The sequence below is a fragment of the Labrus mixtus genome, chromosome 11, assembly GCF_963584025.1.
Source record: "Labrus mixtus chromosome 11, fLabMix1.1, whole genome shotgun sequence".
Lineage (NCBI taxonomy): Eukaryota > Metazoa > Chordata > Actinopteri > Labriformes > Labridae > Labrus > Labrus mixtus.
In genome coordinates, this window is record NC_083622.1 from 16,379,396 (window position 1) to 16,391,837 (window position 12,442).

General features: G+C 38.8%; 2 protein-coding genes across 5 annotated transcripts; one reads left to right on the plus strand and one right to left on the minus strand.

Annotated features, from left to right (window-relative positions):
• Nucleotides 1-293: 293 nt before the first annotated feature.
• rbp5 (retinol binding protein 1a, cellular) lies at nucleotides 294-3,125 on the plus strand. 3 transcript variants are annotated; one of them, XR_009674777.1, is made up of 5 exons: nucleotides 294-669; nucleotides 1,219-1,403; nucleotides 1,875-1,976; nucleotides 2,816-2,935; nucleotides 3,012-3,125. XR_009674777.1 is itself a non-coding variant. In XM_061049337.1 (5 exons), the coding sequence occupies exons 1-4, from the start codon at nucleotides 594-596 to the stop codon at nucleotides 2,867-2,869; spliced, it is 417 nt and encodes a 138-aa protein (XP_060905320.1). In that variant the 5' UTR covers nucleotides 294-593; the 3' UTR covers nucleotides 2,870-2,889; nucleotides 3,012-3,125. The 3 variants fall into 3 exon arrangements, 2 of the variants coding, with proteins under 2 accessions (XP_060905320.1, XP_060905319.1); XM_061049337.1 differs by having other exon boundaries at nucleotides 2,816-2,889; XM_061049336.1 differs by having other exon boundaries at nucleotides 2,816-3,125.
• Nucleotides 3,126-3,278: 153 nt separating this feature from the next.
• Nucleotides 3,279-12,383, minus strand: LOC132983067 (tumor necrosis factor receptor superfamily member 5). 2 transcript variants are annotated; one of them, XM_061049303.1, is made up of 9 exons: nucleotides 11,964-12,383; nucleotides 11,670-11,795; nucleotides 10,528-10,674; nucleotides 10,348-10,441; nucleotides 9,709-9,785; nucleotides 7,927-8,034; nucleotides 7,277-7,321; nucleotides 5,051-5,200; nucleotides 3,279-4,445 (listed from the first exon to the last, which is right to left on the minus strand). In XM_061049303.1, the coding sequence occupies exons 1-9, from the start codon at nucleotides 12,025-12,027 to the stop codon at nucleotides 4,264-4,266; spliced, it is 993 nt and encodes a 330-aa protein (XP_060905286.1). In that variant the 5' UTR covers nucleotides 12,028-12,383; the 3' UTR covers nucleotides 3,279-4,263. The 2 variants fall into 2 exon arrangements, with proteins under 2 accessions (XP_060905286.1, XP_060905287.1); XM_061049304.1 differs by lacking the exon at nucleotides 7,277-7,321 and having other exon boundaries at nucleotides 11,964-12,381.
• Nucleotides 12,384-12,442: the final 59 nt, after the last annotated feature.

A 12,442-nucleotide genomic window follows, 5' to 3' on the forward strand; every position in this document is an offset into this window, starting at 1 on the left:
GATCAATTTCATTCTGTTTCATTAATAGTAGAATCACAGGAGCTCTAACATATATTAGAATACAGGTCTGTCTTTTCCTGGAGTTTTTGCTTCTTTTATTGAAGCAAAAGCAGCAAGTACTTAGATGGGCCCACTGGGCTGTTAGTTCGCACTAATATGTTTTCATTTAGTCTGCTACATTTTCCGCCCCCACCTCGCCACATGTTTTAGTGCCCTGAAGCCCCGCCCCTTCTGCAACTGGTCCCCTGTGAGTAAATCTTCAGAGGCAGAGCCATGATCCTCCCCCTGCGTGTGCCCCTGCAGAAAAACCCAGAGCAAGGCTGACTCACAGCTAACTGCAAACACTTCCCCGAACCTCTTGTGGAGTCTGCGCCACAGAAGAAGAGTGCCAAAGGTCTGCGAGCCTCAAACGCCGTCAAGACAAAAAAGACAGCTACATTTCAAGGCGCATTCCTTTAGATCTTCATATTGTCTGAAGAAGTTGCGTAAGTGGAACTGATATCAAATCGGGCGGCGGCTGATCTCTGGTATTCAGACTGGACTCGAAGAAAAAGTTCAAATTTCAGCCCGTTTGGAGTTTTGATAGACTAAAAATGTCGAAACCGAATTACACCGGCACGTACCATATGATGGAGCAGGAGAACATGGACTCATACCTGGAAGCTTTAGGTAAGATCCAACTTATAAACAACATATAAAGTTTGAATACCTTACACACACACACACACACACACACACACACACACACACACACACACACACACAGTGAAAAGAAGGCTACTTCTGTCGAGATGCTTGAAAAGAAAAAAAAATCTAATTTGATCAAAGAGACAAACTTTATGGAAAATGCATAATTTGTTGCCTATATTTTGGGTGTACAAAGACATCGTTTCTTTTCATATGACATTCAGGCTTTTCTTCCCATTTGTTTCTATAAAGTTTGTTTCTATATATTTTTGATCTATTTGCTTTGACGCAATAATTCAAAGTCATCTTCAATCACTGATGTCATGCTGTGGGTCTTCCTCCTCTGCAGCTGCACATTCAAGTAAATGTAATCACCACCTTGTCCTTTACATGACCCCAAACACACACACCCACACTCTGGGGACATATTCAATGTCCGCACTCAGTGGGAGACCCTTTATATCAAGAAACTACAAAGCAGAGCTTGTTTTTATAATTCTTGTTGTTTTTGTGTCTTTTTTTTGTCTTTAGATATAAATTTTGCTCTGAGGAAGATTGTGTGTCTGCTGAGGCCCACTAAAGAGATCACCCACGACCCGGCTACAGGGTCCATGAGCATCCGCACCCTCACCACCTTTAAGAACTTCAACATGGATTTCACCATCGGGAAAGAGTTTACTGAAGATCTGGGCCCAGTGGACGGCCGGACCTGTCAGGTGGGTGTGCGTTTATATCTGAATACACATACTGGCTTGTTGGGACAAGAGTTTGGCTCTTCTCATGAAAGGGAATATAAAGTATCATCACTTGTTATACGGGTTTGCTTTGTGTGGTAAAATCTGGACTGTGTAAAGAAAGCGGACCCTCCTGCTGCTTAGATTTTCTTGTTTGAAGTCGACTCACTGCTGCTTACATCCCAACTTCAAACAATGAGTTATGTTTGTGAGAAAGAGAAAGCAATGAACACCAAAACCTCTAAAAGTGCAAGAATGCAGATTAGCAGTTAACCTGAAAGTGTATCCAAACCAAAAATGGCACAAAAACAAGCAATGAAGAAAAAAAAGGTTGTGAACCAATGGGCAGCCTTTGCACAGAACAAAGACTGTGCGGTCCAGCTTGAGAGCTACTTTACATACTAATAGCACACAGTGACCCCCGCATCTCTGCCTTTTCTTCTTTTTCTGCAGACGACAGTGAGCTGGGACGGTGCGAACCTGGTTTGTGTGCAGCGAGGAGAGAAAGACGGAAGGGGCTGGACTCACTGGCTGGAGGGCAACAAGCTGCATTTGGTGAGGATGTGTACGGATGGAGGGAAAAAGATGGAGGGAAAAAGCAGACAGAGGGGGGAGGGGGAAGTAGGGGAAACGGTAGAAGGAAAATGCAAACCTAAAAGGAAACGATGCTAAAATTGATATCCTAATTGAGGGAAATCATGAAAATCAGGCAAGTGGTAGTTCTTTATTGCTTTATTTGGTTGCTGTCTGTATGGGAAACGTTTTGTATTTAAAGGTTTCTGGAGCCTAAAGGGAAAAAAAACAACTAAAGACACTTTGAATGCACGTCTTTTAGAATGAAGTGTAGCTGTAACTTAGGACCCAGGGAAAGGATTTTCTTTCCTCGTTTGGGTTGTACGAGAGCTTATAGATTAGTTTGTCAATGCTGATTAAGATTTGAAACAATCAGTATTGTTCCACTAAAACGCTCTCTGGGATTTCTCTGAGTCCCCTGTGGCCCTCTGGACAAAGCAGTGTGTTGTTGATGTCCACATTCAGGAGGGTATTGGGAAAGAAATGCCAGCGAGGATCAGGCTCCAATGTGGTGGATTTTTTTTTTTTTTTCTTCTTTTTTTTAAAGGTTGCACAAAAGCAGAGAGAGGCTAATGAAGAGTGAGTGAGAGGGGAGTAAGGAAAGGGGGGTGGGGGAGACGGATGATGAGGTCAAAGGATGAGGAGAAAGGAGAGGGAGAAATGGGATTATGTTTTGGCTACAATCTCAGGTTTGTGTATCACTCACTGAATTCTCATTTGATGTGACAGGCTGTTTTATTGATTCATTAACACCCCCTCCCCTTCCTCTCCTACTCTTCCCCCCCCCCTCCTCCCCTCGATGGTCTCTTTCCTCTCTGCAGGAGATGAGAGTTCAAGGCATCGTTGCCAAGCAAGTCTTCAAGAAGGCTGAGTGAATAGCTGAACGAGGCTTTTGGTGAATGACTTCAATGTGTTCGTAATAGAATACATTTGAGAAATTGGTACAAGATATTTTTTTTTTTTTTGATAATCAACAATAATTTTGACTGAATTTCTGTACATAGTTAATTGTTTCAGCCTGATGGTGCTAAGTGAGACCAGACTACAGAGGCTTGTGTAAACATTCCCAGCATACTCCCTTATATTGCACTATCTATCTCCAATATGTTATAAACAAATCATTCCTCAGTCTGTTGGGCGTCTTTGCTGCGTCATTAACACATCATCATGTTTCAGATGTTTGTGGCATGTGAGTGGGTATAACTGCTGCATCCCTTTAAGTTTATATACAGCCATTTAAGTACAAGTATTTCACCCTCAAAACTTCAAGTACAAAATAAATAAGACATTTGATGGCAGACATTGCACTAGTTTATTGTGATAAATTAATTAAATAAAATATCCTTTAAACATAATAACAAAGAAATAGCTTAGATTAAAGGATCATTCAGAGTTTCCTTCTTTTGTCTCATTTACAGTCTGTTCAGTTTCTTTTTTCTCAAAGTGGAACGATGTTGTGCTCTTTTTTTTGTTCTCACCCTACGAGCTCAAAGGAAAACTTTTTTTCTCTTGCATACATTTTTTCAAAAACAAGACATGTAGGTTTATTATTTTCAAAATAAACTTTTTTAAAGCTGCTTAGAAATGCAGTTTGTTAGCAAATGTTGGCCCATTTGTGGGTTGGGTTAATATAATGTGAAAGAACAAATTGTCAGCAGCTAAATGTGGGACTGACTCAAAATAGACAGGTGTGTCTATCTGTGTGGTTGTTAATTTACTCAGTGTAATCGGGTGGTTTAGTACGGAGACCCTGAAGTTCCAAAAAGTAAAAATGATTGAATTATTATGATGATTGATTAATTAACTTGTGTACACACATGTTTTTTTTTTCCATTTTTGAACTTCAGGATCTCTGTAGTTAAGTGATATAGTTTTTTAAATAGTTTTTTCAACGTTGAATCTCCAGAGGAATTCGCTACATCCGGCTACACAGACATTCATAAATGTACATGAGTTTTGCTTAAAGTAAAAAAAAGTCAAGAATAAGATGAGACAGATAAAAAGGCATGAAGCCAAACATGGCAGACATCCCTGCCTTCACTTGATAAACTCCTTTTTTAAGAACTTTTCTCTGCTTTAAGAAAGTTCTCTTTAACATCCTGCAGGGGGCAGTAAAACAATCAACCACTGTAACCTCTCCTCAAACAGAGAAACTCAAATCTCTAATCTCAGAGAAACTCTTTTTTTTTTTTTTCAACCCAGGATAAATAAATCCAGTTAAAAGATTAAAAAATAGTTTTCATGGACTCTGAGCTCTGTCAGAGTCCTGTTATGACCCCTCAGTCCCACACCACTCGTCCTCCTGAGGCTCTGAGTAGGTCCTGAGCAAGTTTGCCGTGCAGTATCCAGCACTTCCATTGCCCTGGCTTGATTCAGCAAAGGAAACCGAAGCCTTCAGTGGAGTTATAGGAAGGCTGCTGTCCACGCTGTCTTCTGTGCACACATTATCATCTAAGAAGGAGAATAAAAATCAATGCCCAGTGTGATTATCTTTTAAATGAATGTGTAACTAAACCTACTTCTCTCTCAGTGAGGCTTGATTTAAGACCCAGCTGATGCGGCAGAAGCATTAACTAAATTAATACAGACCCAGAAGGAATACATTTATCACACTTAATGCATAAATTAAAAGAAAAATCTGATATAGTGTTTGACCTCAGGCCAGCTTCAGTGCTCTTAGGCGGAGCTGATAGACATCAGTCTACATACATCCTCAACCACTCTTTTATAAAGTTTATACCCTTAATCGTTATCTGGATATTTTTTTTTTTAGCTTTTATCATCTCTCAGAATCCATTCAAAACTTGAAGTATTGGAGCAGAGAAATGCATGGAGCGGAAACTGTGAGAAAAAAGTCAGTGACTTTCTGAGATGACTATGAGTAGACGTGGATGTACAGTATTCAGACTGTCCATACAGGTACAATAATATTTCAGGGGGACCAAAAAGTCGCTGATTTTTCTCTTTCATTTCTTTACTGAAAAAAAGAAGATCCAAACAGCAATTTAAAAACATGTTGTGTTTGTTAGCATGCAGCAGAGTTCAGTGATTTTCACCTGTGGTAAAAAGCGGTAGCTTGCAGCCCTCTTCCATGTAGCTCTCTGGGCAGTGACCGTTCTGCTCATTGGACGGTAAAGGCAGCTTCAGAGGACTGACTGGATCTGCTGGAATCATTTCAATATAGGTAACAGGGTCACCAGGACTGGCTGTATATGAAACACACAACACAGAGAGGGTCAGAAATTATAATTTCACATCACTATCACAATGAGGAGCTTGAGGAATACGTTTCATTCATCAAGCATTCTGCAGATTGACAACTTTGATTTCATGTTTTCTTAGTAATTCATCATCTGTAATGATATTGATTGGCCTGTAGGAGGCAATACATTCTAAAAAATGAGCTCATTAGGTGTTGTCCTATTTGTTTTTGGATATGCTGAACCAATTTGTTGTGAGGAGAAGATCTTCATACTTCTCTGTGGATACATCCGTTAAATTAAAATGTACTTTAGCTCAGTCTGGATTAAAACAACAAAGTGATGCGTCTACAATAATTGATCCTGTTGGTATCATCTCCCCTCTAGACTTACTATGGCTGTCAAAATGACTTTTTTTAATTTGGTGTTGACTGACTTAGCAATGGTCTCACTTTTGAAGGTGGAACAAAATGTAATCTTATCAGTCAACCCATGCAGCAGTAAAGTGCTCACTGCTCAGTATCTTCCAGCTATTTATTAGCCATTATAGGCACCGTCTTTAATGTGTTTTTAATGGCAATATTGAAATGGATTGAAATCCTCGTGATGAAAACAGACCTCAGTTTGTTCCCTGTGACCCTGTTAATATTTTACAACCTTTGAACAGATAGAGATGTAGAAGTGCCAAATCAACCAGTTAAAGCTGGAAAATGCCCTGTGACTGTGGACCTGCAGGGGCCTAAAAGATTCTGTGTTTCTTTACTCATCTGGTTTAACTTGATTCATTGCAAATATCCATGGCTGCAAATTTAAAGGGCTCAAGATGTTCAGTGCATCGTTACCTGGCCGGTCAAGCAGTCCAGTGAAGGCCTTGTTGTGTCTAATTAGAACAAACATGTAGTGCTTTCACACATACACAGCATTTTCAGAGTGAGCTGCATGTATGAACACAGACAACTACATTTTTTACTCCATATTTACCTCAAATTATTTCTGAGCAAATTTAAGAAGCAGGACATATTCAGGAACATTCACTGTGAGCATGTGGAAAGGGTTGATGGGTTGATGATTTATATCTTGCTATCTGTGATCTCTGTGCACGTAATGAAATTGCGTCATTGTGTTGTCTGTTCACCAGTATGTTCTTATCCTTTATTTTGCTGATGAGGTGAATATACAAATGGACAGCGTGTCTAAGCCTAATCCCATTTGACAAAGATGAAGCCAAAATACCCCTAGAACGGGCGCTGACATTTCGTGAATTTCAGAGGCCAGAGTCCTTGCAGTAGGGATCGGATAAAAACAGCAAAGATCTCTTGGTACAGTCCACAGTAGAACAGATTCCTGTTTGCTAAATGTTTGCTACATTTTCTCCTGCCGTCTCTATTCGTCAACAGAGCTGTCACTCATGGCACCATGTACACTACTTTTTATAGCATCAAATAACTAATTAAAAAGAGAGTTCTCAGAAAAAACATGACTTGAGCAGTAAATGTCACGATAATATCTAACCATAATGGTGATACTGGGTTTGAAAAAAATGTGTCTGATGTACATTTTGATTTTGGAGTTTGTGCTTATGACGTATCCTGCTGCTGTCTCCACTTGAGACGAGGTATTCCACATAAGTGAGGTGCATGTGGTAAGAAGTAACAGCAAAAGATTTCAGGGGCAGCCTGTCTGAAATGTTCTATACATTTTCACGAGTGCATTACTGAAAACAGTGATAGACCCAAAAGTAATCTCTTTAAGAAAACTCAGCAGTTACTGAGTCATTTTACAAGTGTCTCTGTTTTATTCACGGCTGCTTTTAGCTGCACAAACCACAACATATGTTCATCTCTTATGTGTTGCGATTGTGGAAATAAATAACTTTGAAGCTGATCAAAAACGGAAAGTATGACGCTGATAAAGTATTTCAGTGGCATTAACTCTTTGAATTTATAAATACATACTGAAGTGAATGAAATGCAGACTGATGAAATAAGAACAATGACTCTATATGCTGCAGTAAAACCACAGCAATCCTGTAAAACTAACACCTTGCATACATCTTACTATCAGAAAACCAAACATCCTCACCAGTTGTATTTTTTGAGTAAATTCCAGCATTGGCACATAGGTTCACTGGAAACACATAGTAAATAACAGTTAAATAAAACACGGCAGACAAAAGAAATCATTTATGGGACAACGTCCCGCAAACAAGACCTGTTTCTCAGAATGAGTATCTGCCTGTGAATTGTGCGTCACATCAAACCAAACGACTATCAGTCTGAATATGTACCGGATGTGGTTTCCCCCATTCAGTCTGTCATTGAGCTTATTGAGCACCATGTCACACAGCTTCTTATTTAAACTGTCTGGGTTATACTAACTCTTAAATAATCCACATTAGGCCAAAAGAAACCCAACAGAAAACTGCAGAAATTACGGAAGTGAGTTCTGTTTAAGATCAGGATTAAAAAAAGGAAGAAGATATTTGTCACTGTAACGGAAACAGTGGGAGGGAATGACTGACAGAGAAAAGCTGTGACCTTAAACTGTATGACTTCCAAGCTTTGTGCCTCAGATGTGGCCAATGACATGCGTAGTTACCATTGAGTAGGCATTTCTGTACGTCGCATTGTAGCCTCTCAGGAAGACTTTTTTTTAAAACTCTGATTGTCAGTATGACATCACAAGTGTGAAAAACAATGATGAAACACACCGATGATGCACGTATCTCTCACCTGATCTGCATGACTTGCGTTTTGACCTCCAGCAGATGAGACCAAACAGGACGAGTACCGTCAACACAAGTCCTGACCACAGGCCTGCAGGAATGATCCAGCGACAATCTGAGAAACACAGACAGAGGGGGTTTTCAGAGGAACCCAAATACATTGTAATTACGATTTCACACAAGTATCTTCTGGGAAATCAAGTGGGGGGAAAAAGACTGAAATCACTGACTATAAACACACTTATAGCATCTTTTATGAATTAACTTTCATTCAATTTCTATTTAATGTTGTTATCTGTCAGAGAAGTGCTTATGATACCAAATAGCTACATTCAACATGTATAAAGAGCTTTGTGACTTTGAATAAGTGGAGTCTAAACACTCTTTTAAAAATCATTTGTATCTATTTTAAGGGTTTATTTATGCATTTGTCAACAGTGTAACTCCTCTAGAGAAGATCCTGAATATAATTATTTAAATAAACATTATGCTCCATAACCCTGTGTCATAGCTGTTCACTAGAAGGCATTATTTACTAATATGACATGTACAAATGATCTATAGGAAGGTTTCAATTACAGTTACAATTTTAATGAAAGTACAGTTACATTCACAAATTATATCCTGGTACTCTTTAAACAGACCGTCATAAATAATAAGGTGGATTAAAAGGTATACAGCTGGATGATCATACTAAATAAACAGGGTTATAATAAAGTGTCACAGTCTTCAGCAGCTTTGGTTCAGATAACGTTTTCCTATGAACGACTGAGAGTTTGGTTAACAGATCAAAATTTGTCAAAGGTAAATTTCGCACCTTATTCAGTGGAACTTGAATATTTAGGACAACTGTTATATTGTGTAAGCTCGCTTGCTGTTTTTAACTCCTGATTTGCTGTCATGAAAATTGAATACAAAGTTTCACTAATCACACAAATATAAAAGCTCCTATATAACTTCAATATCATGTAAAAAAAAAACAGGAAATGTTTAAATGTGGGATTTAAAAAAAAAAATGCAGGATATTCATCAGAAAGTGAGGACTTACTTTAAAACGTTTTGACTGAAATCTAGTTAAGTTCAGTTGCTACCCTAAACATGGTAAACTCAGCACTGGCAGTGTCAGAGCTTTTTTAAACATGCTGGTATTAGCATATTAGCATTATTAGCATATACTTCCTTAAGGCCCACTTTCCTTGGGCCTTAAATTGAGCCTTCCCTTTCCCAGAAGCAAACAAAGTTACTACATAGTGAAAACGAGGCTTATGGAACATGGTGTCATTATACTAAAGCTAAAGCATCAAAAAAACTTACTTTAAAATAAAAAATAATAGAAAGGTAGGCTTATATTGACATGCAGAGCTAATAGTTTAGCTGAAATAGCCACTATGAGAGCAGGGAGAGTAAATCAAATAGTCGAGTTTTGCCCAGGCAGATCTACAATAGACCCTTTTTCATTCTCACAATGTTTACACTGTTGATTCGTTGTCAATTATTGCAGCTTTAATATTTATTCTCTAAAGGTAATATTAACTGTTTCAGCCTGTCACAACGACCAAACCAACCACTATCTCCTCTTGATTTCCTATCTGCACTCCCTGTACTTCCTCTCTGAATAACCCGTCATATGACAAACACAAGCTGCAGATCATCATTCACTCATTGAGTCATTCAGGATAAGACGATCCGCTACATTGATTGCTCAAGTGATTGGTTTCTTCTAAAGATAATATCTCAGAAGATTGAATGAGTTTGAAACAAAAGCCCAAAGAAAAAGATCAAGACTTACCAGATATGAAGTTACCACAGATGGCATCAGCTTTCGGGGTTCCTAGAGTTTTCAATACTCTTCCCAAGTCCTCACACCTGACAACAAGGACGGACAATAAAAATCCATGTACTGTACAGGATATACTTTAGAAATTTGAAATCAATATAAATAGTTGTTTTTATTTGGGCAGGTATTTAGCTGCTGCATTTTGGATTCATTAAAAGCTTGAAGCTCTTAAAATAGTTCCTACACTGTGGATGAAATAATCACCGAAAGTGTGATGTGGGAGGTAAAGTTTGTAGAAAGAGGATCTCACATGATCATTGAACTGAAACGTAATTCCCGCTGTGTAATGACTAGTCACTGAGCTTTAGGTAGGTAAATTTCGCACCTTATTCAGTGGAACTTATTTATGGCCAACTGGTATATTACGTAAGTTCGCTTGCTGTTTTTAACTCCTGATTTGCTGTCATGAAAATTGAATACAAAGTTTCACTAATCACACAAATATAAAAGCTCCTATATAACTTCATGTAAAAAAAAACAGGAAATGTTTAAATGTGGGATTTAAAAAAAAAACAAAATGCAGGATATTCATCAGAAAGTGAGGACTAGAATTATGAATACAAAACAACACTAGAGGAGAAGCAGTCTGACCTGGTGTGTGTTTGACAGGCTGAGTGGAAATCTGTTACGTTGCTGAAGGTCCCTTTTTCACAGTCTGCACACATAGTGTCATTTGTGCGAGTGGCTACAAGGAGGCACAAAACATATTTTCAGATACCACGTTAGCAGTATTTTGTCAATATGTGAACGCTTGGTGGAGTAAAAGCTTACCTTTAGCTTTGACACCTTGGCCCAGACCGCAGGTCTTAACTTTCTGGCAGTGGTCACACTGATCATTTTTACAGAAGAAACCAGTCTCACACTCACACACTGTGTCCTCATGAGCATCACAGTCCTTTACCTTCCTCCGGTTCTTCTCTGAAAGAGTCAAAGACAAATACAGCTTGTATCATGTTAACCCATTCAAACAGAAGTCTCTCTTGCTCTTATTACAGATCTGTTTTATGTTTCCTTTCAATAGTAGTTAACGGAACTCAAATTGAGCATTCAGTTCAATTATTTCTCGATAGTTTTGAAAATGTAAAACTGACTGAGTAAGATTCACTTAATCGTCACTTAAAAAGTCCCCATGAAATGAAAAACACATTTTCCCAGTTAAAATCCAGCGCTCTTGTGTTCAATGTTGGTTTTACTGCCATATATTTCAATAAAGCATTATTGGAGTATTTAAACTAAATCTTCTCTTCCTGTACAACATGTCAAATGTCTGATGACTGATCCTGCACTCAGTGGCGTTTCCTAATTTTTCGACCAATTAAAAAGTGCTTTTACACTAAATATCACATTCACACATTCACACACCAATCAGTGTCCAATGGGAGGAATTTGGGTTTGCTACCAGTGAACATTGATGTTAGTGGTAATAACACAGAAAATATTAATTTAAGCTGGTTGCGTTGGTAAGTACTACTGACAATACAAAACAATTGCATCACCTCATAAACACTGAGGTTGAATCTCAAGTAAAATACAAGAGGCTAGAGCTGGTGATGTTTGTGATGACTGTCTAAATCATATTTTCTATCCATAAACTTGTCCCCTTACTTAAATGGAGCCGTAAAATGTTTGTTGAGGGACATACTTGAATACTGAAGTAGGCTATGTGTTGGTTGCATCAACAAATGAATATATTAGAGATATCTATATTGGCAATTCCCTAGCAGAGCAGCAGGTCAGGGGTTAAAAAAATAGAGAAAGATTTACAGTAGAACTGTTGCAAAATGTGTCTCTACTCTTTAAAAAAAAAAAAAAAAAATTGGGGGGGGGGGGGGGGCTGCATTTGCTGACCTGAAGTATGTGCGTGTTTGGCAAGTAGGCCTACGTGTGTGTATACAGTACTGTCTGTGACTCACCAAGACTGCAGTTCCTACAGGCTAGACATTTGAACATGTAATTTTTGGTGGCCGTGAAGAACCCACGTCCACACTCGCCACACTCGGTCTTCTTTGTGTTGTCACATTCTGCTCTAACATAAGATCCTAAAAAAGACAGAAGGCAGAAATGTGTAAGAATCAGATGCTATGCTTAGCTATAGAGCAAAAAGTGAGGTAAATGTTTCTTAAAAATAGGTACACAGTAGGTCCCCACAGTCCTACGGAAGAAGTTTGTTATCACAGCAAATCACATGAAACGTGAAGTCAACTGACCTGCAGGGCATTTATCGCAGCATCTCTCATCTTTGAGGTATTTATCCTCTCTTGTACAGTTCATCTTTGTGGCCCATTCAGTGAATCCTCCAAATGTTTGAAAAATGTCTCAAATCAAGACTATGAAAACTCTCTTTCTTTTAAACCTGCTCCTAACCTTTCAAATGAAACCTGTTCACGATCTAAGCTGACAGAGCATCACTCGAGATACAATCTCGTTTCCTTTCCTCTCTTTGTGTCAACCTTACGCTCTTCTACCTTGACTCTCTTTCTGGCTGATCTGTCTGTGACTAAAGCCTTACTTACTTCTAAAGCTTTCTAATCCTACACAGTGGAAAACCCCAGTGGCCTTATCTGCTCCGTCACTCTCTCTCTGTCTCTGTCTCTGTCTCTGTTTCTGTCTCTGTTTCTGTCTCTCTCCGTCTCTGTCTGTGTCTCTTTTTCTCTCTCTCTCTGTCGCTCTCTCTCCGTCTCTCTCT

Excerpts from the sequence above, each read along its gene's own strand:
- rbp5 (XM_061049336.1), top strand. The coding sequence starts at position 594 with ATGTCGAAACCGAATTACACCGGCACGTACCATATGATGGAGCAGGAG. Across the intron at positions 670-1,218 it reads CTCATACCTGGAAGCTTTAG|ATATAAATTTTGCTCTGAGG; the intron begins GTAAGATCCAAC and ends TTTTGTCTTTAG. Across the intron at positions 1,977-2,815 it reads AGGGCAACAAGCTGCATTTG|GAGATGAGAGTTCAAGGCAT; the intron begins GTGAGGATGTGT and ends TCCTCTCTGCAG.
- LOC132983067 (XM_061049303.1), bottom strand. The coding sequence starts at position 12,027 with ATGAACTGTACAAGAGAGGATAAATACCTCAAAGATGAGAGATGCTGC. Across the intron at positions 10,442-10,527 it reads CCAAGGTGTCAAAGCTAAAG|CCACTCGCACAAATGACACT; the intron begins GTAAGCTTTTAC and ends GCCTCCTTGTAG. Across the intron at positions 8,035-9,708 it reads CTGTGGTAACTTCATATCTG|ATTGTCGCTGGATCATTCCT; the intron begins GTAAGTCTTGAT and ends TGTGTTTCTCAG.